A 24761-nucleotide genomic window follows, 5' to 3' on the forward strand; every position below is an offset into this window, starting at 1 on the left:
GAGGAATAATTAGGTTATGTTGTGTAACAAAAGAAAATCCTCACTTAATTAACAGTTAATCAATGGCCAATTAGCCTTTCACCAGTTTTTTCAAACCTGTAAACAAGCCACCTCACTTGAACCTGAACACCCTGTTGAACGTGAACCATCTGTCCCCATTGAACGGTGTCTACTAAGATGTCAGAGATCTAAGATCTGCCCAATCACTCACGATGTTTCCCACTACAACAATCTCATGAAAGAATGATGGTCCGGTGTCTGAAATCTGACCTCGTTGCTGCTGGCTCAGTCAGACAGTCAGTCCGTCAAACTGATAAAGCTGAGAGTGAAATGGAAAGTAAAGTGAGTGTCCCCTTGTCTTGTCCCTTGGCATGTCATCTGCCAGCTGACGTGATCGATATGGCAGAGAAGCCTAATGGCATCGTGGCCGCGGCGGTGATTAGCTGAGCAAAATGAGCCCGTGTGGGCCGCGTCGGTCCGTATTGGAGTGCACTAGATCAAAAAGATAGCTTCCAGCAAACTGCACTGCATGGCAACTAACATCGATCTGTGGCCGGAGCTATATGTGTCTGTCTCTCTCCCACTCTCTCTCTCTCTCTCACCAGCTCATGAACACAAAATAGAACAAACTCAGTGTTATGATTTATAGCCACAGTAACTGGATGTGCTATTCAACCCAGTAATCTCTGTTCCTGCCTCTATCCTCTTATCTCTGACGCTGTCTCTCTCTTTCTGTCTTCCTCTCCCTGTAGTTGTGAATGTGCACGTGTCCTCAGACAGTGTGACTGAGCAGAGAGGCGGGGCGTCGCTGTATTTCGGGGCAGACCTTTGCTTCACACACCGATGATGGAGAGGAGGAGGATGGACGCAGCACTGCTGGTGCTGTTCCTGGGACACTTCGCCACCGCGTTGGAGGTCCCACTAGACCGTAAGGCAACAGATCACGCACCACACAACATGTTTAAATCCAAGAGAGTGTAAATGGACTGATGTCAGGTCTCAGTTTTGTCTGAGGAAACTGTCAATTGGTCGATTAGGCGATCAACAGAAAGTTTATTGGCAAGCCATTAATCAGGCAAAAGTGCCATTTGTGGGTTGAAGCTTCTCAAATGTGAGAATTTGTTGCCTATATGAGATACTTGTTCGATCTTTAGAGGTTTCAGACACATCTAGGCTAGCTTTTCCCCCTGTTTCCAGTCATTGTGCTAAGCTAAGCTAAACAGCTGTTTGCAGTAGGTATCAAGCCTCTCATTTAACTCTTTGCAAGAAAGTGAACAAGCGTATTTAACAAAATGTTGAACTACTCCTAACTAATCATTAATGGAGAAAATGATCATATTCATTGATAATGAAAATAATTGTTAGCAGCAATTCTGTTTTTATCAAAATGAGACTTTGGTTGGTATAATTTTGTTTTTAACGCCTTAACATTCAGTTTTTCCTTTGATTTCCCCTTCAGTAGCTTTGTGGTAGAACAAAATAATCTTATTCTACACTGTTTAGGCATCTTATGTTTTTTTTTTAATTATTATTATTGATTCATCTGCTGAATATTTTTCAATTAAATGTTTGTCTAGAAAATCGCACAAAATCGTGAATAAATGCCCACTATCATTTCCCAGAGCCAGAGGTGACATTTACTTTTTTTTTTTTTACTCCAACCAGTTTAAAACCCAAAGTTGTTTAGTTTACTAACATATATGACAAATAAAAGCACCAAATCCTCCCATTTGAAAAGTCAAATATTAAAACGGTTGCAGATGTATTTTCTGATGACCCACTAATCGATTAATCATTTCAGCTCTAATCACATTTGTTCTTTCCATCTACCCGTATATATCTACTTATTACTGGGGTCAGATTCCTGTTTTCTTACCAGCTGAAAGCGGAAATTCTATATGTTGTTGCCTTGGTTTTGTGAAGCAAACACTGTTGGACCCAGTGCTCCTCATCTTGACTGATGGGGAAAAGGAACGAGTTTGTCAGGCTGACCTCCAACACCACAGCCTGATGTCACTGTGGTCGTAGATCTTCTACATGTTGTTTGGCTGGAGCTGTTGACCACTGGAGGCTGGCATTTCTCAACTGGGAACTGGCTTTGTTTAAATCATGTTTGAAGCAGAAATAATGCAGGAAGATATTTTTCACCACTAATGTCTGGTTTTCTTTACTGTCACAATTTTTCTTTCTTGTTTGCTGATTCTTTGGAAAAACATAAAGTTCTGGAAGGATGTAAGTTTCAAACTAGTGTGAATTTACTGCAGAGGTTGTGCTAGCAGTTTTTTTTGTTGTCCATTAAAGGTTAAATTAGATTTTTTTTATTACATTTTCTTATTATATTTTGTCTGCTTTATGTTATAAGATGCTGGGTGTGATTTGGAGTGGACTTCAGTATATTGCATGCATTGATCTCTTTGTTTTCTTTGTTTGCTGTTTTTGCTCTGTGTGTTGCTGCAGTGGTAGAGCGTTTTCCGTAGAGCAATATTGCAAACAGCATGCGTTCTTATATCATTTGTTTTGTCATAGTCCATTAGTTATTTCCCCAGACAGGAATACATTAAGCATCGGATCATTACAATACAGTGAAACGTACCTGAGCGTTCTGCATGCCTTTTTGCTGTTGCTTTTTGTGTCTGTCAGCAAACAGCCTGGTTTGATTCAGTGTGGTAAGCCTGCATGTGATTGGTAATGACTGCTTGTGTGGTCAATACAGCAACAGAAAAAAGGCTTAGTTATGCAGTAAAGGTCATGATTAAATATCGCCCTCTTTCTGATCGCCTTTAGTGCCGCAGCCACCGACCATAACTCACCAATCCCCCAAGGATTACATCATCGACCCACGAGAGAACATTATAATCCACTGCGAGGCGAAGGGGAAGCCTCATCCCAGGTAGGACTCTGTGAAGTGTGATTTTGCATTCATAATGCTGTTACTAAGAAAGATATTCTAAGTGTGGATTCAACCACCACCTGTCAAAATTCAGTTAAAAGCCTCAGCTGAGGCCAAGTCTCCAGAAAATTCAGTTAAAGATATGAAGAGTGAAGTTCATTCAAACGTTATAAATAATGAAGATGATATTTAATTCCTGCGCATGCTGACCTTGCCAAAGGCTGATTTTAGCTAAGGCTTTTGAATCTTTTGCCATTATGCCATCCTCTCTCCTCTTTCCATGTAACACCTGATTAATTTGCTGGCAACAATGCTGCATGCAAACACACGTTTGTCCTTGTATACTTGCGAGGACCCTCATCTTAGCCCTTAACCTTCACTTTACCCAAACACAACCATAACCCTAAAACCAAGTCTTATGTAACCTTCAAACATCCTTTTGTAGAAGTGAAGACTGGCAAGTACAAGAGTTTGCACACCCAAAATTTAACTTGAATTTAAATCTTCTCTGTTACATTAAATATTCACGACTAAATAAGCAATCAAACAGATCAAATCAAAGTTAAAGTAAAGGGGAAAAAAAATCAGCTAATATGCTTCATCAGGACTGTGTGGGATCACATTTGATTGGCATTGATTCAAATGTTGCTAAACTCTGATTGGTGCACAGAAATATGTGACATCACCTTTTTGCAACCGAACCCCGCCCACTTCAAACCAGTGAGAAGAGCGGTAATACAGAAATAAGCAAAACTGTTTGAACTTTAGCATAAAATGATGTGTTCATGTAGGACCCCATTATTATTAGCTTGAGAAAATAGGTTTTCAGGGCCTTTAATTCTATTTCTTTTTTGCAGTGAGGATTAGCCAGGATTTTGTCACTTTGCGAAAATGTTCTCATTATCTATAACAAAAAAATGGTCCTCACAAAGATGGAAGAGCACACACATACATTTAAAGCTATTTCTCTGTGCTATCCTAACCAGTTAACATGTGTAGTCCTTAAGCCTCGCCCTGTATTACAATACAGTGTGGTGGCTGGTCACCTGATTATAATAACACTATTTGTCATCCGTGGATATTAGCCACACTGTTATGTTTCTGGTTTTTTTCCACCTCAGTTTTTCCTGGACGAGAAATGGGACCCACTTCGACATCGACCAGGACCCCAACGTGACCATGAGGCCCCACTCTGGGACCCTGGTGGTGGACATTGGCAGAGCGAAGGCCGAACATTATGAATGCGTGTACCAGTGCACGGCAAGGAACAAACACGGAACTGCTGTTTCCAACAACATAGTTGTGCAACAGTCCAGTAAGTGCAGTACAGTCCGTCATTTCTATCATTTAATTTTTCTTTTCATTCATTTTCTTAATGTCATGCATATCTCACATCTTTCTCACATTGTTCTTTTTTTCTTTTTCAAACAATTAAGTAGCATTTTCCATCTTAAGAGAACTCCTGAAAGGTAAAGGTTGCATGTAGAAAGCAGCTTGTTTTACTTTGCAGGATGTAACAGTAGACAGAGCGAATATCCCCTTGTATCTCTCCTTTTGCTCATTGTTATTCAGTTAGGCATCGTCCCTCTCATCTTGCCTCGTCACCTCTGTCATCATGTCAGCGACAGTCCATTAGCAGCCCATATCTCATGTCAAATTATGAGATTCCTCCTCCACTGATGTGTGCACCTTTCTCCAACCGATCCAGGGTCCCCCTTGTGGTCAAAGGAGAAAATCAACCCAATTGTCGTTAAGGAGGGCGTGTCCTTGGTGCTGCGGTGCCAACCTCCTGCTGGCCTGCCTCCTCCCATCATATTCTGGATGGACAATTGTGAGCACTTAATTCAAGGAAGATAATGTTTTATCTGTGAACATCAACACATTATAACACACTGTTGCTGACATGTATGTGTCCAATTATCTGTGACCATCACTTTTATGGGAAATGTGGTCTTAGAAGGAATACAAGCACTATGCCACTGAAATTAGTTCTGTATATTGAATGTAATTACACTAAGGATCACACTTAATTAGTTAATTATTACTTAATTCATTAAATGTTCACTCAAATTACAAAAAAAGTATATTCTCTCTTACCTGTAGTAGTATATACAGTAGCTATGCAGATAATTTTGGTTTAGTTGACAAAACAATCTCACCATAAGGTCCACTCAGTAGCTGCTCCGGAGCTTTTGATCGTATCACACAATCTTCCTCAGTATATGGAGTTCCCCAGTTGTGATAGAAATGTAGATTTTTAAATTTCCATGTGTTTCTAAGCAGATGTTGTCTTAAAAGTTGAGACTGAAAGTTCATTCTTGACCTTGGAAATGACCATTGACAAAACAATCTCACCACAAGGTCCGTTTAGTTGCTGTTGTGGATCTTTCAGTTGTGTCATATCTACTTTTCCATCAGAACTGGGCAACTCCATCTGTTGATTGATCGTGTGATACGATCAAAAGCTCCAGAGCAGCTATTGAATGGGCCTCGTGGTCAAGTCAAGAAGAAAATAACAATCTCAAGTTTTAGTTTAATTTGTCAGGTTGTTAAGTTTTTTTTAGAAATCTCTCTCTGAGATTTATGCCTTGAGTTTCATTTGTGGTTCTCAATTACATTAAAAAAAACATCAACACGCAACATCTCTTTCAAGAAACAGTCTCACAGTCACTTTGGATTATCCACTGAACACATTGTCAATACAGACTATTTCTTTGGTACAAAGACGTTCCAATGAAAGCTGAAAGACCATACAGATTTTTGTAATTTGAATGAAGTTACTCTTTAAAGAAGGCAGCACATACAGTAGCACCTTTAACTACAGCAGCATGTGTTTACTGCCGTATGCTTCAAAATATTTAATTTGCTATACATTTCAGACTTCCAGAGACTGCCGCAGAGCAGCAGGGTGTCCCAGTCCCTGAACGGAGACCTTTACTTCTCTAATGTACTCCGAGAGGATTCCAGGAACGACTACATCTGCTACGCCCGCTTCCCGTACACACAAACCATCCAGCAGAAACAACCAATCACCGTCAAGGTCCTCAGCAGTAAGTCTGACTCTGTGTGTGTGTGTGTGTGTGTGTGTGTGTGTGTGTGTGTGTGTGTGTGTGAGGAGAAGAAACCAAGATAAAGGAACTGAGCAGAGCTGGAAAAATGAGCTATCATGACTGAGAGACGACTAGAGTGTGAGTTTGTGTGTAACGTATCAGCATCATTAATTTGAATTAGTATGAGCTAGCATGACTGCGTAGGAGGGAAACAGCAGTTCTTATCTCTGATCCCATCGTCAGAGACGCCAGTGGTCGTCATCCCACTGAAAAGACATATTGTCAGAGCTCTCATGGCTCCCTTCACTATCTGCCAGGCAGGCATTCGTTTTATTACTTCTGTATACGCACACCAGCAACAAAGACTGCGCTCATTCAGTCGAGCATTTTGCAGTTGACATGACGACAGGCTGTTCCCACAAGCTTCTTATTACAGTCATTCCTCATCTCTGACTTTTGAGTCATTTAAACTTTTGCTCTGGCAGTTTTTAAATTCACACTCTCATTTTAAGTTGTATTTTGTTTTATGTTCCATGTGCCTGATGATTTCAACTTGTTTGATTTTTCTATTGTGTTACAGTGGATGCAATCAATGACACTATGGCAGCTTTTTACAATGACACTGATTTATTTAGTGGTGAGTTTTGGCACCCTCTAGTGTTTACCCTGCCCTCCAACCTAGAGCTCCAAACTCTAGCTTTTACCCACTAACACTAACCCTTCAACCCTACAACCCGGGGCTTTTCACAATCTCGCTGATTTATTTAAGGGTGAGATCTGGCACCCCCTAGTGTTTACCCCTCAACATAGAGCATCAAACACTAGCTGTTACCCTCTAACACTAACCTCTAAATCCAAGAATCCAAGTTAAATCTCTATCCCTCTGTCACTCCTGCTCTATCCAATCAAAACCCCTTTTGATAACTATTCTCTTCCTCCTATGAATTGCTTAAACTACCACTGCATGATGATTCCAATAGCGACTGAGCTGATTGTGTAACTTGGACCTGAACTTGAACATCTGTACAGTCTTGAGCTTTGAAAACAAAACTACATTTTGATTACAAAGACAGTAATTAGGTAATAATTTGTACATGTTAAAAATGTGATCTGATAGGTGATAAACAATTCATTTGATCCTGACACAACTCCTTTAAAGTATAACTGTGTCAAAATTCCTTTCCAGCCCTCTTCCTCTGCTGTTCTCTTTCATTTTCATCTCACTTAATTTCTCATTGCTCAGAAGAGGTTTGTCTCTTTGTCTGTACAATACCACATGTTGGCTAACCCGAAACATGTAAGCAGTTTGATTGTCATTAAATTGCTGACATGCCAGGGTGTTAAGTTATCATCATCATCATAAACATCACATTTTTGTATTATTATCTTAGCAGATTACTTCTTTACCAATTCTGTAGCAGAAAGCAGCTCTTCATGTCTCTAATTCTCAATTCTATATTAGCTTCATTTTAGTCTTTATTATAACCCCAGAGGGCAATTAATCGGTAATAAACACCCACAGAAAGCAGTGCAATAAACATACACATATGTGGCTATAAAATTTACATCTTACCACATATGAGAATTGTGGTCTATAATGAAGTGGCTGAGTATCTGTGCATTGCAGACACATTGCAGAAGAGAGGTTTCATTATACCACATAGTGAAGAGAGGATTGTGAATGTGAAGGGTCTGGTTCAGGCCTGGATCTCCACTCTCCCGCAGAAGAGATGGTAATAGCTTTCTTTGTGAATCTGTGTGTGTGTAACTATAGAAGACCCGGCGGATGAGAGGAAACCAACCTTCCTCATCCCATCTGGCCCCTCCAGCTCCAAGATAGTGTTGAGAGGACAGGTGCTGGAGATGGAGTGTATTGCCGATGGACTGTAAGTGAAAGAATCTGCCATTACTTAAGTTCTTAAAGCCTCAAGTGCCCACCTGCTCGAGTGTCATCATCAACTCTTTATGTCCTTCCCCTCTCTCTCTCTTTGACTCCAGGCCCACCCCTGAAATCTCCTGGACCAAAGTGAGCGGTGATCTCCCGGCCAAGCGCACGTCTTTCCTGCACTACCAGAGGACCCTGCGTATTGTGAACGTGTCAGAATCAGACGCAGGAGATTACCGCTGCACCGCCAGGAATGGGCGCGGTTCGGTGCACCACAACATCCACGTGATGGTCAAAGGTCTGTGATGAAACACACAGTGTCCCATCAGGCCATCCGCTTACCATGTGGCGACAGAGTCACTCCCTCTTTTTGTCTCTCCATTCTCCCTCCATCTCATAATTGATTCATGCACAGATGCCAACAGGGCAGTGTGTTCAGTGATTAATTCTCCAGCCTTCTGCTGCGTTCTGTTCTATTTTCAGCTGCTCCATATTGGATCAGTGGCGCTCCCAGGAACCTTGTTCTAGCTCCAGGAGAGAACGGTGTGCTGACCTGCAGGGCCAGTGGCACGCCCAAGCCCTCCATCAGCTGGGCTATGAATGGCATCCCCATAGAGAGTGAGTGCAGCCTGTTCCTTTGACTGAAACTCAGTGTGCTTAGAAAAGACATTTCCCAGTCTTTATTGCCTTGTTCATTTTTCATATAAGCTGAGCATGTTGTTGAGTTTCATTATTTAAGACAGGATTTTTATTTTCAAATCATAGATTTCTAATTACCTTACTGCGTGACATTTTTGATGTTTGATATTTACAATACATTAGTTTGACACTAATGTATTGACACACACTGAAATGGTCCCGCAAATGTTGAACTGTTACTTTAACACAGAGCAGCCATAAAAGAACTTTAACAAAATAAAATACAATCTAAAAATTATGAGGAAATATCTGATCAGTTCTCAATAAACTGTTTTCAATAAACGCTGCTACTGACACATTTTGGTTGCCAGGTCTTATACCCAGTCTTACATGTGGGATGCATAAATGATAACCAAAATCAAAAGTTATCTGTTTGGCAACCAAGACCCCCAAAAAGCTCCGTCAGCATGTTTGTCCCTGCCGAAGCTTCTCTACGAGATTCATCCACATTTAAAAGAGCCAGATTTACATCTGTAACCCCTGTTATCCCTGAACAGATTCCCCCAAGGATCTCAGCAGAAAGGTGGAGGACGACACCATCATCTTCACTGATGTGCAGATTGGATCCAGCGCCGTCTACCAGTGTAATGTCTCTAATGACTACGGTTACCTCCTGTCCAACGCCTTTGTCAATGTGCTCTGTAAGTTCATTACACAAGATCCATTTGTATTAGAATGCTGTTTTCCTTTTACATTGATTTCTGGAGTGTAATAACATGGCATTAATTGCTGCTGCCTCACTGCAGCGGAGCCGCCCAGAGTGCTGACACAAGCCAACAAAGTCTACCAGATCATCAAAAATCACCAGGCCCTGATAGACTGCGTTTCCTTTGGGTCGCCTGTCCCTAAAATTACATGGTGAGTTAATGAACTTCTAACAGAGGAAAGAGTTGTGCAGTGTCTCTTCAAAACTCAAAGCGGCTGCCTCTCTGTCTCAGGTTCAAAGACAGTCGGTCCAGCACCCTGGATGGAGACCCTTACATCCGTCATGACAACGGGACTCTAGAGATTCACGTAGCTCAAGCCCACAATAGTGGCAAATACACCTGCGTGGCCACGAACACACTCGGTATCAATGAGAATCACGTCTACCTGGAGGTCAAAGGTGGGAGTGTTTCTGCTCTGAAGATCCTATGAGAGAACATACAGCCAGCCAGTGACTCACATAGTGCTATTTACATAATTTTGGTTTAACTATCAGCATTTTCAGTATTTGTAACATTTTATCAACTAAATGATTAATTGATCAAAACAAAAAGAAATGTGTCAAGCCCTATTCACATGGTGTATAGAATATATCTTCACACTGGTGAGGATTATTGTTTTGATTCTTTAATTTTAGTAAATTTAAACTGAATTTAAACCTCCTTCTCCTCCCCTCCCATCAGAGCCCACCCGAATCCTGAAGCAGCCGGAGTACAAAGTGGTCCTGAGGGGCAGGTCCGTGGTGTTTGAGTGTAAGGTGAAACACGACCCCTCACTCATCCCCACCATGACCTGGCTCAAAGACGATGGAGAGCTGCCTGATGATGAGAGGTCAGAGCTGAGTGGAGCCGACTCACTTCTTAGACTGTTAACCCTGTGTTTGCTGTCTCTCTGCAGTAGTTGTAACCGATCTAGCCAGTATTTCATTAGTATCTTCGATTTGTACTGTTACATACTCTATATTGGTGTATGTCTGTCACTTTATTAATATGGCTTTCTTATTCTTAGCTCGACTGCTTGACAGGAAAAAAAATGTTAAATAACTCCAAGATTTGATACAGTCAGATGTAGTGCTAAACTGTCTGTCTGAACGCTTTGTTTACAGATTAATCGTAGACTCTGACAGCCTCACCATCACTGATGTGACAGAGAATGATGCGGGCGTGTACACATGCATCATGAACACCACTCTGGACCATGACTCAGCCAGCGCTGAGCTCACTGTTGTTGGTATGTTCGGCTTTGCAGAAGCTCAAATTCACTGACTCATGTAACCAACTCACAAATTATTAAAGTGTAACCTCTCTCTCCACCCGTTCCCAGAAAAGTGAATCTGTCCAATAACTTACACAACAGATTGCCTTTCAGCCCTTCAAGGTTAATTGCCTGAGAGTTTACTTAAGAGGGTCGGAGCGGATTTAGTCAGCTATCGTGTCAGCAGCATGAATATTTGATTGTTGCCTTCTTAGCGAGCCAGATAATCTTCTTTGTTTTCTTATGGCTGACTGACCACTAAACTCCCTATTTCACTCCTGCCCCCCTACCTGGCAGAGGCCACGCCAACACCAGCTGTTGTCTACGGTAAACCTGCAGCACACGTTGGCACCCAGATGTGCTCTGCTGACATGAGCTTGTGTTGTTTGTTGGATGTTCCTGTCAAGTCAAGCATGTTGTGGCCTGAAGATTTGTTTTTGGCAATCAGAGCATTTTCATTTTTTTCTTTTCATTTTTATTTACCAGCATTTATTTGTTTTTTCTTTTAAAGTGTTTTTATTCATGAACTTTTCTATGAAATAAATTGTATGTTTTTTTCAATTTTTGCTGAAATCCATCAACTTTGAATGCATTAAACCAATGACGCAAACGTTAAACATTTAGGCAAAGGGGAAGCAATTTCCACTCACACTTGAATGCGAAGATAATTTGTAAAGCAGACGTGTCCCCAATGCACCACTTGGGATCTTTTCAAATGCACCATTTCCTTATCACTCATTTATTCCAAGCATGCGTTCCACTTCATTCAATCATTCTGTCATTACAATTCCTAAACATGAGCTTCAATTTAGCCTCTCTGTTGCGCCCGAAACTCTATTTCATGCCGAGTGATTATGAAGATGCTCAGTTGAGCATCAGTCGCTTCACAGCATGATGCAGTGTCTGCATGTGTATCAGCGGGCAAATAACATTACCAAATGGAACATGTAAAGAAATAGAGGAGTAACTGAAAGGTGTGTTTGGTTAAATCCACATACTTAGTGTTTATTATGATTCTAGTATCACAGAAACACATTCATGCAACCAGATATCCTCTTTTGTTTTTGCTTCATCTTCTCGTGGCATGAACGCTTCATATTCTGTGACTGTAACTGTGTGCTGATGCTGCTGCCTGTGCTGTATCTCTGCCAGAGCGACCCGACCCCCCAACTGACCTAGAGCTGACGGACCAGAAAAAGAGGAGTGTTCAGCTCACTTGGACCCCTGGGGATGAACATAACAGTCCTATTCAGAGTATGTCTTAAGTGTGTGTGTGTGTGTGTGTGTGTGTGTGTGTATGAGGGCATTTGTATCTGTCTCTGTTTGGTTATCTTTCTGTTTGGCACTTTACCCAAGCTGTTTGTGCTATTACGATAAGTGAAGCAGACACGTTTTTTTAAAAGGGACACGTCATAGATTTCACATGGGACGTTCAGTCTACGGGGAGTCCCACTGTTTTATTATGTCCTCTAATGGAAAGCGAGCATTAAAAATGTGAGGTGTGTCGTTTGACAGAAGTGGGACATTTAGGAGGCAAGGAGGGTCTAATTAAAGATGCTTTTAAGTTACATTATGGGAAATGTAGGATTCAGCATGTTTTTGGAGCTTTTAGTCCCATACTAGGGACTAAAAGTCGGGATATCTCTGCCTCTGCTGCTTTGATTTTGACATTTTTTAAAAATCTGTTTCTAATGAGTCTCCCAACATTATGGAAGTGCAAAACAAAATTACTGGAGTACCCTGTTGATTAATGAAGACTTTGGCATTAAGCTGACAAAATCAGAGTAATCTACAAAACTTGAGTCGCCATAATTATAATCAACCAATAATACAGTCTGCAAAAGGCAATGAAAAATCTGTATTTTGGGGGAAAAAAACCCTATAGGCCTGAGCGGAGGCTGTAAAAAGTTTGTAGTTTCTTCAATGATAGAAGACAGCAGCTGAGGTCAGCTTAAGATTATTGGTTACAAGTTTTAACAGCATAAGAAAAATACCAAAACGTCCATAGAAATGTCTCAAACCACTATTACAACATAATCTACTTCTCCACTGTCTATTAGTATGCTGCAAACACTCATCATTTCATGAAAGCCTCAAAGCACAGCCTGAAGTAGCACATTTAGACATATATTAGCAAAACCTTTTTGCTTTTTGAGTTACAGTATCCAACAAAAACCTTGAGGGATTTCATTCCAGTTATGCTAATAAACTGTCCTGCAGTCTGTAAAGTGTTCAGTTATGCATAATTCTTGTCTTTTTTTTCTACTTTACACAGAATTTCTGATCCAGTACGAAGACTCGCTGCATCACCGAGGTCACTGGCACAATCTAACGGAAGTCCCTGGAACCAAGACGACAGCTCACCTCAAACTGTCACCCTACATCCACTACACCTTCAGAGTTTTGGCCCTCAATGCTGTGGATTTCAGCCGCCCCAGCTTCCCCTCCAGAGCGTTCAAGACAGAACCTGCAGGTACAGACTCAGCTGCCTCAGCGCTCTGATTGTAGAGTTTCTGATCAGTGTTTCATTGTGCAAATTAATTCTGTGTGTATTCATGTTTTAATAATACATAAATAGTCAACAAATCAGCTGTGATTCCAACTGTTTTGTAAGTAAACATATTGTAGTAAAACATTATGTGCATCAGCTTTTGATTAATGCCTCATTTCAGAAGCAAATCAGCATGTAGATCTGAGCCTTAGTAAAAGGTTTTCATTGGGATAATATTTAACTTTGTCTTTATTATATTTCTTTTAGCTCCAGATGAGAACCCAACAGGTGTACAGGGATTTGGAACAGAGCATGATAATCTTGTAATCTCATGGAAGGTAATAAAGTTGTATGAAGCTATCTGTTTTAATCCTGAAGCATTTACCGTTGTCCAGGGAGCACCATGAAACATAAAGTGTCTTTGTACTGTGAAGCAGGAGTTTGTTATTCCCTGTCCTTATGAGTTTCTTTTGTTCTTACTTTTCTCTCTTTATTAGCATCTACCAAAACCATATACATCGTAGTGTACATTCATTTTTTTTTTCTGAAAAGCTGAAGTAATGAAAATTAAAGTTACATTTAAAACTTTCTCCTCTGCAGCCGCTGTCAGGCCTCCAGTCTAATGGTCCCGGGCTTCACTATAAAGTGGCGTGGAGGCAGAAGGCGGTGGACAGTGATTGGACCACAGTGACTGTGGCTAACAACTCCAAGTTTGTTGTGTCTGGAACACCCACATTTGTTCCATATGAGCTAAAAGTTCAGGCTGTAAACGACCACGGAGCAGGACCCGAGCCTTCTATTGCCCACGGCCACTCAGGAGAGGACTGTGAGTTCGATCGACTCTTTAGCTCCTAAAAAAGTGTACTGTGTTCGAGTCTGGGGTTTTGTATTTAGCTGTCGTTGTGTTGTGTTCCTTGTCTATTGCACAGTGCCACTAGCAGCTCCAGAAAATGTGCAGGCCATGGTGCTGAACAGCACTCTGGCAGAGGTGCACTGGGATCCTGTGCCATCTAAATTAATACGGGGACATCTCAAAGGATTTAAGGTACAGTACAAAAGACCCCATGCAGTGTAACATGTACACCAATCCCACCAAGCATAATACACCCTCAACACTTAGTGTATACTAACTGTGTGTTGTAGGTGTACTACTGGAGAGAGCGCAGCCTCCACAAACACAACCCTCATCATGTGGAGAGACAGATCCTGACCTTCAGTGGGAACCACAGCCACGGCCTGCTGCCTGGTCTGCACCCCTTCAGTCTCTACTCGTTCAATGTCAGGGTTTATAACGGCAAAGGAGAGGGTCCCCACAGCCCCACCCAGCAGTTTGAGACGCCTGAAGGAGGTAGGAGAAGGAATACTCTTTCTTTCTTTCTTTCTTTCTTTCTTTTATATCACAAATGAGATCAAATAACACTTAACATCCTATCTGGAATAACTATCTGGATGTACCATTACAAGTCTTGCTAGCAAACAAACAACAGCATTGTTTCTCCTGATCCTGACCCTAAATTAGAATATTAAATGACTGTGATACAAATGTAAATGAAAAGGTAGCCTTTTTACCAAAAATACAATCAAAGACTGTTGTAACTAAGTAAAATTGCTTATTGGAACAGGGCCTTGGCCTGGATGTGATATTATGAACAGCTGACAAATACAAAATGCAGATTTTCCATCTATACCTAAAACGTCTCAGTGATGTATGTGGATATACATTAAAATCATACAGTCAGAAAGCTGTTTGTAAAGTTTTACTCATAGTTTGATAATAAAAACTTGAGGATTAGGTTTAAAGAATAGTTGATGTTTTGGATAAACACTGGTCAGTATTAATACATTAACGTAACCCTCAGAAATGTTTGAAGACATATAAAAATACTCTGCTAGGATTAATAACTAGTGTGTGATATGGGTTGCCCACAAAAATATATATATATATTATATATATATATTATTTTGTCACGTTTCATGATTTATGTGTTTATTGCAGTGCCGGGGGCTCCTACTTCCCTGCTAGTCACCAACCCCAACCTGGACTCCCTAACCCTTGAATGGAGTCCTCCTCATGTCCGTAATGGACGCATCACTGGCTACACCCTCAAATATCAGCCAGGTGAGGCTTTTTTGCCATAAGATAACAGCTGAGCTTTTATATCTTTACGTAGTGAATGTCACCTTCCTTCATGTAGTTTGTAGTTCTGTATGTCCTCCTTTTTCACGTCTTGTGCTGTCATCCTGTTCAGACTCAGATTATAAGACAGAAAGGAATAAAAGTAAAGTAGTCTAAGAGCGTTTCAAACAAGTTACTTTGCCTAAATTACGACACAAATTAACAAATCAACTTTTGTCACTCCCGCCTCCTATTCCTGAACCCTACATCTCTTTGCTCCAAATACTTTCATTTCCACCTTTCTCATCATTGACACTCCAACCCCATCTACGACCCCCTCCTCCTCCTCATACTTCTATTCAACTTACCTCATGACTTCCCAACTTCCACCCCATCCTATTATTCTTGTCACCCATCCTCCACCCCTGTAGTCAATAACTCCAATGAGCTGGGCCCAGTGGAGGAGCTGGCCCTGCCCGCCAATGAGACCTCAGTCACTTTGTCCAACCTCAAGTACAGCACACGCTACAAGTTTTATTTGAATGCGAAAACAGTCAGGGGAGCAGGCCCAGCCATTTCTCAAGAAGCTGTCACCATCATGGACGAAGGTAAGTCAGCAAATGCAGACTAAAACTAAATAAAAGCAAACAGTATTCATGTTTCTGAACTGGAAAGCTAAACAAATATTTAAGCTGATTTGTATGAATTATTTCTGTAACTCAGGTAAGAGGATTCAAATATGCCATTAATCTACAGATCATATGTACAGTATGAAGTCATGCAAAGTTAAAACCCATCACACGGCTCTTCAGTACATCATACTCCGCACACACACTCATCAACTGTTTTTGACTGTTTTGCCTTCTTCGTTGTGGTTGATGGGTTAAGATGAAAGATTGTATTTTGAAAGATTTTGAAAAGTTAATTTATATCTATAAGTGATCTGCAGTACATTTATGGATTTTATAAGAAAAACAGAATCAACCTCAGACACCTTCCTGATGAAGGCAAGACAGCCAAAAACGTTTTGAGAATAAAGCATGTGTGTCCATTAAAGCTCACACTCGCTGTGTGTGCCTTCTCAAAGTTATTAATTGTTGGTTTGCATTGACATTCATCCAGACACTGAGATATTCTTTATTGCGAAGCATGATGTTCTGTCTTCGTGTGTCTTCTGTAAAGTAGTGCTGAAACGATTAGTCAATTTATCGATTAATAGACAAAATCATTTGTTTTTTGTGATTTTTTTTTAATACAGAAATGGCAGACATTTGCTGGTTCCAGCGTCTCAAATGAGAAAAAAATATCCGGCTTTAATCTGTTTTATATTATTATACATTGAATATTTTGCAGTTTTGGACTGCTTGTCAAACAAAACAAGCAATTTTAAGATGAATTATGAGAAAGTGTGATGCTTATTATTTTCTAACATTTTATAGTCTAAATGATTAATTTATTGACTGACATAATGCTTGAGACATTAATCGATAATGACAATAATTGTCAGCCACAGCCCTGTTGTCTACCATATCTACATCATTACAGTATAATGCACATTATTCCATAGCGTTATCCTTTATTTTTAGCATTTTACAAAGCATGATGTACATAAGATCTTCATCCAAGCCCATGTTTAGTGGAACATGAGTGTGATCCGGTTGCATTGTCACACAAGGTGACCCATGCAGTCGTGAAACCTCAGACCAATCATCTCTTCCAATACACAGCTTGACCACTTGAATGTTTTACTGTTACTGTTACATACAGTGGTACAGATGGAGGGGGAGTCATCCCATAGTGACCCCTGTCCTGTTGTTTCTGTGTCCCGTTTCTCCCTACAAGCTCTAATATCACAGCTTGACGTAGATGTGGGCGCACATACCCGTGGTATCTAGACTGATGCATGTTTTACAGACGCAGCCAATAGCTTCAAAACCCACCGCAAGCATGCGCTCTTCATCTTTAAGCAATTTCACAGCGTCTCTATCAAATGCTGCGGCCCACCAAATGCTCGGCTGAGTTCAAAGCTGGGGAAAGTTCAAAGCCGCTCTGATAAAGATGTTATGTGACATGAGCCTTTTTAATGTCATGTGATAAAACTAGATGAGTCTTTTCAAAGCGCTCGGCTGCTCTTTTTTTTAAACTGTGCCTTTGGCGACTTTGACCCCTTCTCACTTCCTCCACGGTGGCTGCTGGTGATGCCTCCCGCTGCATGGCAAGAGTTTGCTTGGCATGCCAATGACCTGTGTGCACTGTGTATAATGACTTCAGTGTCTGCTGTGTCTCTGCCTGTGGAAAGTGTTTGCGTCTCTGTGTGTGTGTCTTGTGTGTGGTGAATTGCACGGTCTCCTCCACGCCGTACTCCCCTCAAGGGTACAGATACTGCTGTGACCTTAGTACACTACATGTACTGATTTTTTTGTAGCTTTGTGTATTCTTTTGTTTGTTGTTATAGTGTCCTGATTTGAAATTGCTATTGTGTAAGGCTATGAGGGTCTAGATTTAGTGATGCTAAGAGCTTTTAGTGGGTAAACTATAATTAAATGAAAGCAATTAATTGCCAGTTATTGGATTGTCCTTTGACCAACAGACCAATCTTGATGGTTGTCTTTTCTCTTGTGTGCTCAGCGCGGCCTGTGAATCCTTTTGGGAACATTAGCTCCTCGGTTGGAGAGGACGGGGCCCTGATCAGTTGGGAGTACTGGGGCCCGGAGAAAAACGTTTATGTAGAATACATAGTAGAAAACAGTAAGCAAAGCAACACACCTATATTTCTGTCAGTTCCACGCATAGGTGGCAAGAGACTCCTACTTCATTGTTGGCTGGTGCAGGTGAATAGAAATATTGGCAGTCACATTGATGCTGGCTCCTGCCAACATGGACCCAGATGTGATAAACAAGGTTGTCTGTGATTGGATTGCTAATTACCCAGTCCTGGTATTGACTGGAGTAGCGTGCTTTTCACGTGACAGTCTCACTGGAGCTTATGTATACAGACATCATGAAAAGCAGCACAAACATTCTTGTTATGCAAATTGATTTTGGCTGAAGTGATTCATTATTACATTATTTTTATCCACCTGCAGCGAAGATGAAAAACTCTGTGTTGTTGTAGTATGGCTCTCTCACACCTACTGTTTAATGGATCCAATTAGGGAATATCATAATCATAGATCCCAGTCATTTAGAAAACGTTGTTATCAAAAACATAATCTTGTGATCATCAGTCAAACACATTTCATATTTAGCTCTTCACCACATGTATTATTTATGATGGCCCCGAGAGATCAACATACTGCAACTTAATGTGAAATAGACTAAACAAAAGCAAATGAAGAAAAGCTCTTCACCAGCATTTAGAAAACAAGACTAAGAGTCTACAGCCATGCTAGCAGCCCTTTTTATTCGTTTTTTATTTTTAGAACAATTGAAATTTTGACCTGATGGTGGTGCTAGATGAAAAGTCAAGGGATCACTAAAGTTATTAATTCATCTTGAGGGGGACATGAATGTGAGTACAAAACGTCATGGCAGTCCATCTAACAGTTGTTGAGACATTTCACTAAAAACCACCTCATGGTGGTGCTAGAAGAAAAGTCAGAGGACCACCAAGACGGATCCATCATCTGGATATCATGAAACATTTCATGGAAATCTGTGGTGGACCGACCGGCCAACAGACATTACCATCCCTGAGCTGCTAGCATGACAAAAAATGCTGCAAAGTGAGAAAACACAATCACATACAGAGACACTGTAAGTCTCACAGAACACAACGGAAATGAGTTACAATACAGGGGACAATGAATATATGTTGCCAGTGTTCATCACTTTTTATTGTCCCCTAGAAACTTCTGTTCTTCTGTAACTAATTTCCGTTGTGTCCTGTGCAGCATTTCTGTATGTGGTTGTGTTTTCTCTCATATTTCAGCATTTTTTTTCTTAATGCTGCACATGTTGTCAGTTTGGTGAAATTCTTCTCCTCATTTGCATGTGTTTTCCTTATTCACAGTGTATTGAGCTTTCAGGGCCACCGTAATAATTCATTCATAGACTAAATTGTTTCTTTTAGAACTCCATAATACCATGAATATTAACTATTTAAATCGAATATATAGACAGCATTGCCTGTAGTGTAATCCCATGTCAGTAGATGTTTTTTTCTCAAGTAATTAGTTCCCATGATGTCGTGATCCCCATGAACCCATTTTGAAGTTGTGTTCGCTCCCTCAAACGTACCTCTCTTCACGAACGTCCCTCTCTTCATGAACGTCCCTCCCGCAGGTGAAGAGGAGTGGCAGAAAGAGCTTGTGAACGGCTCTCAGAACGTTATGCTGAAGGGCTTAAAGGGGGGCCTCTCCTATAGGGTGCGTTTGGTGGCCAAAGGTCACCACGACCAGCTGCTCCACCGCTCTGAGGAGCTATTGGTCACAGTCCCAGGTGAGGCAGTTCCTGGGCGGTCACCTCCACCATGGTCTGGCCTGGCCTGGCCTGGCCGTGTATATGTAGAATGTGTAGTAGCTTGTGCCGTTGTGTAATTATAATCCAGTCAAGCATGGGTTTAACAGATGTTTTGTGGTCACTCTGTATGCCAGGCATGTACTGTAGTGATATAGAGACAGTGTGTAGCAGCGTGCATGATTGTGTGGTTGAATTTCAGACCGTCCTTTAGATTTGGAAATTAGAAAAAGTGGATATCAATCTCATATAGACGTTTAATACATGTCTAGTGCTATAATATCCAACCTAATATCACCCACAGTAAACCTGCCTGTACAGTACCTGTGTTTGTGTGTAATCTGTCTGTGTGCACTTGTGAGAGAAAGATTGACTTCCTACATTTTGTACTTATGTGGTTTCAATAATGTATTCAAGTCACCATTAGATTCATCTGGGAGATTTCTAACTCGTCTAACATAAAAGTTTCTCAGTAACAATAAGCAATCGCTATCCACTCATGAACTGAAATCTCTCACTAATACTAAGAGAACGACTTGTTACATGTTTGTTTTAGCACATAATTATGGATCATTGTTTCTATTTTCCCTTCCCACTGGGAAAAGATCATCCAGTCATAAAATTTAAGTCTTCCTCTCCTCCTCTGGCCAGCTGTGGCGAGCAGACAGGTGGACATCGCCACTCAGGGATGGTTCATTGGCCTCATGTGTGCCATCGCTCTGCTCATCCTCATCCTCCTCATTATCTGCTTCATCCAGAGGAATAAGGGAGGGAAATACCCTGGTGAGTAGTGACACATACACCCGCTCCTATATACACCCTCACTTTAATACTTCATTTGCCAACATTCAATTATGTTCAATATGATTTTAAGATTAGATTTTAACGTGGTTCAGGAATATTGGTTTGTTTTTGCACTGAAAGCAAGTTTTAAGACAACTTTCTGTAAAAGTGAATGGCTGCCACAATAAAAAAACATATTTGCTCACTTTCTTGTTATTAAGAGAAAAGTTTCTCAGAATATCATAATTATAGATCTGCAAATATCTTGCTATATTTTTGTTTACGCTATAACAACATATTTTTCATGTTACATTGACATATATTTCTCATTACGACATACATTATTATCCTGTTTTAACAAGAAACAATATAATACAATATAATATAACAATGTATCAGAATCAGAAATACTTTATTGATCCCCGGGGGGAAATTATACAATTATACATATCACTTCATCTGGTTATGATATGAAACTAACAATATATGGTAGTATCTTCTTAAACAACATATCAATCTATTACATAATAACGACTGAACACTGACTGAAGATTTCAGTGATGTTGATTTTTTTGAAGTAACAGGAACATTTCGTGATATAACAAGATGAAGTTATTCGTCGTTATAATACAAGAAAAGTTCCTGGTATGTAGTAATAAAAAAAAATTTGATTATATCATGAAAAATGTCTTGTTATAGCGTGACAAGCATCTTTTTAAACAAGAAACAAATATTTTTTGACAGGGTGCGATGCCTTAGCTATTGGTCACATTCAGTGTCAACAACTTTATACGCTACTCCCACATACAATATACAATATTACACATCCACCCTCGCGGTTGTCCTTTACTCTGCTTTGTAAGCTGGTTTATCTAAATTGCTTCCTCTTTTCTCACTAGTCAAAGAGAAGGAGGACGCTCACACAGACCCAGAGTTCCAGCCCATGAAAGACGATGACTGTACTTTTGGGGAATACAGGTGAGAGAAAGTGCTCCGGCCTCTGGAGCCCCCAGAGCCCATTTTACCCATCAACCCCTGCCCTGTCCCTGCTCTCTGCCCAGATCTGTTCTCTCTGACTGGGCTGGAGCTCTGCACTCCCTCCCTCTTCTCAACCCTTACAGCTGACCAATAACTGACCCAGGATCGCCATTAACAGAAAATCAAAACAAGAAGAAGAAGTGCCCCTCATCTGAACTTCTACCACCGTGAAGCACAATATATTTTTTTTCTGGGTTCTGGGACATCCTGGACGCTACTTGTGTCAGACTCTATCGTGTGTGTGCTTGATATGACATTGTGGTGTCATTTGAGAAGCAGGATTCTTCAGGTTCAAGGGATTTAGAGGGTTTGGGTGTTTTAAAACTTTAAATAAGACTGTCAGGAAAAAATATATACAATATATACTTATTTGCAACACATCCTAAACTGACCCCAAGCATCGAATCCCATTCCAACTAATAAGCTACTCATATACATCCAGTGTACAGTATATATAGTATTAACACTTTGCCTAGTATATTGCTACTTACATACACAACCATGATAAGATAGAAATGAATCGGTGAAATGATCATCCTGCTGACGTACAGCAGTTATCCAGCTAAGCTTGTTAGCATCCTCTTTCTAGGCTGCTTCTCCAACCGCGCGCAGAATAAAGAAGAATGAAGCACTTTACTTCTGTATAGCTAGCATTTTTGAATTGTTTTTTATAAGTCGATTTATAAGATGGTCTTGCTTTTATATTTTATATTCCTTTTTGTATTATGTATACATAAATCTGTTCTATGGATTTCATGCTGTGATAAATACATATCAATATATATATATAAATATATAATATGTGAAATGCATGGTGTGAAGATCTGATATATGAAAATTTGCTTCAGGCAATAATGTGATGAATGGAATTATTGTTTATAAATAGATATACAGTATATAGATGCATATGGATCTTATATTAAATTATCAGCATGTTTGAGGGAAGCAATCATCATTGAGTGTACAAGAGCTGGTTAATGCTGTTTATAACAGTTCAGGAGCCATTCTTTAATAGTAATAATTCTTAAAGGATGAGGCTGGTGATATTCAAATTTTTCATTATTGTCAACACATTCTTTAAATAGACCAAAACCACTGACTTCTCCAGTATGTTTGTGGCTCTCTGCTTCAAGCCCACATTACTACTGAAGAAACAGGTCACAAACAGTTCTTTCATTTTTGAAAAAAAGGCTAAACAATTCCCTAAACCGCTGAACACTGTTTTAATAAAAGTTACTCAATCAGGAGTAAATAGTGTTTTTATTGGGGACTATTTTCAGCGTCAGACTTGTTACGCTTGTGAGTATTTATGGCAGCAGGACAGTGTTTGTGGGATTGACTGAAAAACTACAGTGCCCATGTTCATTATAGTGAAGGAACATGTCACCCAGTGCAACGATGTTGCTCAGTGATTTGTTTTTAATAGTTTTTGGACAATAATGGAGTACTATGGCACAGAGGAATAATCTTTGAGGGCTTTGGATGCATACTTGGATCGATACTTGTTAGTACAGTTAATTCATTGTCTTTTCATGGGATTTGTTGACAACAAGAAAAATGTAGAATATAACAGACTTGTCCTTTAAAACTCATGTAGTTTGTGTAAAATGAGAGGTCTATTTACACTGCAAGGGAATCTCTCCAACGGACATCGACTCAAAGAACACAGTAGACAATAAATCACAAGGCAAAGTGTACAAATATTATAGTGCCTTGTGAGAGTATACTTTATATCCATGCTGTTTCATTAAGCTCAGCTGGAACCTTACAGTATGTCAATAAAGGCATAACCTAACTCAACTCAGCTGGTCTTGTTTGACTGCAGGAGAGCATACTGTAAGTTCAGACTATACATCCACATGGCATATGTGCCTGTTGAAGTGCCACACTTAAAAACAAAAATCGTCTCAAGTGTGTGTATAGTGTAATCATGTGTTTTGTGTGGGATCTCAGCTGAATCTCCTCATCTTGATCGCAGGGGTGTAGGTCTCAGGAAAGGTAAGGGTGATGATGGTGTGTGGGGGTGTTTAGGGTCATTGTCCTGTAAATCTAGCATGTGCGGAGGGTCAGTGTATAGTCGAGTCATCGTGGAGAAAAATGCTCGATGTATAGGCATCCCAGGTTTTTTCACGGCTGTCATCAAGTTAACATTTTGGTCATAAAGCCTTCATCATGTACAGTTCATAGAAAATCAGTCATTCATCTGTGGCTTTACTCTGCAAGTTTTATCCCTGAAAATGCTTTTGCATACTGATTAATATATGTTTGATTTGAATTTAAAAACATTTCAGCATTATGATGGCTTTGTGATCCTATCTCATTGATGTTCAACTCATGTATGTTTTCGACTATCTGATATCCAAAGAAAACTTTCTTTGCAGAATTTTCATGCATTTTGCCAATTTGTGATTATTATCATGCTTGCTTTGGGGGATGTTTGGCTGAAACCTTGCTTTCCAAGTTTTATTCACATCATTGCCTTGGATTTTCTGTTTTTCATCACAATCTCTGTCTGGGGGGAAATGCTTTTGTCAAACAACACATTTACCACTTCATATTTGGTTTCAGGGGGAATTTGAACAGGGTATGATTGCTTGAGCTTTATTCCCCTTTTGCCTGATGGAAACCAACTAATCATTCATAGCTACCGTTTTTTAGACATGGAGCAAGCCCAAATTCAAATTTGCTTCTTGTGCAGTGGGCAGGAATGTTCACTGTTGCATATTAATGAAAGCTGCAGACTTTACATTTTTAAAAAGTTAAGACTCAAAAGAAACTTATTTTCATTCTGGGAAAAAAAACAATCACACTTACAGTAGGTTGTGGTAAAAGTAACTATCGGCAGTTCAGTGCTCCATCTAAAAAAAGTGATCACTAATCTCCTTGTTGCATCTGTCACATCATCTCACCTGTAACACCTGCATGTTATTTTCTCCTTCAGTGACAATGAGGACCATAAACCGTTAAAAGGGAGCCGCACACCGTCTAATGGGACGGTTAAGAGAGACGACAGTGACGACAGTTTAGTTGACTACGGGGAAGGAGGAGACGGACAGTTCAACGAGGATGGCTCGTTTATCGGCCAGTATAGTGGAAAGAGTGCCAGCAGGGACACTGCTGAGGGCCACGAGAGCTCTGAGGCCCCGTCCCCTATTAATGCCATGAACTCCTTGAACTCATTTGTGTAGCCAATCGGCCCTCGCAGAACAGTGTGAGGTGCTGCTCAATCCCCACATCTCTCTCTCAGAGGGCTGTTCCAACAGCGCATGGCTTTATGATCACATCCCCAGTGCCACTCGTGACACATGAAATACAGACAACTCAACAAAGACATTTATGTTTTCACTTGGAAATCTTTATGGAGAGGCTTGGAAACCTGTGGCTCATTATAT

The 24761-nt window shown here is 40.4% G+C and overlaps 1 protein-coding gene across 9 annotated transcripts; it reads left to right on the top strand.

Annotated features, from left to right (window-relative positions):
* The first annotated feature begins 843 nt into the window (after positions 1–843).
* Positions 844–24557, top strand: LOC139286169 (neuronal cell adhesion molecule-like). Of its 9 annotated transcripts, XM_070906878.1 has the most exons (31): positions 844–928; positions 2221–2232; positions 2785–2890; positions 4012–4205; positions 4599–4721; positions 5770–5940; positions 6521–6577; positions 7715–7826; positions 7939–8123; positions 8309–8443; positions 9022–9165; positions 9271–9382; positions 9463–9629; positions 9913–10060; positions 10335–10459; positions 10781–10810; positions 11636–11737; positions 12759–12956; positions 13242–13312; positions 13575–13800; positions 13904–14019; positions 14118–14322; positions 14971–15093; positions 15522–15698; positions 16933–16972; positions 17426–17463; positions 17719–17842; positions 19373–19530; positions 20200–20331; positions 21231–21309; positions 24311–24557. In XM_070906878.1, exons 1-31 carry the CDS (start codon positions 844–846, stop codon positions 24555–24557), a joined length of 3942 nt encoding a protein of 1313 aa, XP_070762979.1. The 9 variants fall into 9 exon arrangements, with proteins under 9 accessions (XP_070762979.1, XP_070762980.1, XP_070762982.1 ...); XM_070906879.1 differs by lacking the exons at positions 2221–2232; positions 16933–16972; positions 17426–17463 and having other exon boundaries at positions 17719–17838; positions 19375–19530; XM_070906881.1 differs by lacking the exons at positions 2221–2232; positions 16933–16972; positions 17426–17463; positions 17719–17842; positions 19373–19530 and adding an exon at positions 23356–23367.
* Positions 24558–24761: the final 204 nt, after the last annotated feature.

The sequence above is a fragment of the Enoplosus armatus genome, chromosome 6 (genome assembly GCF_043641665.1).
Source record: "Enoplosus armatus isolate fEnoArm2 chromosome 6, fEnoArm2.hap1, whole genome shotgun sequence".
NCBI lineage: Eukaryota > Metazoa > Chordata > Actinopteri > Centrarchiformes > Enoplosidae > Enoplosus > Enoplosus armatus.

What these genes read in the sequence shown, in the direction of transcription:
- LOC139286169 (XM_070906878.1), top strand. Translation starts at nt 844, where the DNA reads ATGATGGAGAGGAGGAGGATGGACGCAGCACTGCTGGTGCTGTTCCTG. An exon ending in TGACACTGATTTATTTAGTG is followed by an intron (nt 6,578 to 7,714) that starts GTGAGTTTTGGC and finishes GTGTAACTATAG; the next exon opens with AAGACCCGGCGGATGAGAGG. An exon ending in CGTCTACCTGGAGGTCAAAG is followed by an intron (nt 9,630 to 9,912) that starts GTGGGAGTGTTT and finishes CCCTCCCATCAG; the next exon opens with AGCCCACCCGAATCCTGAAG.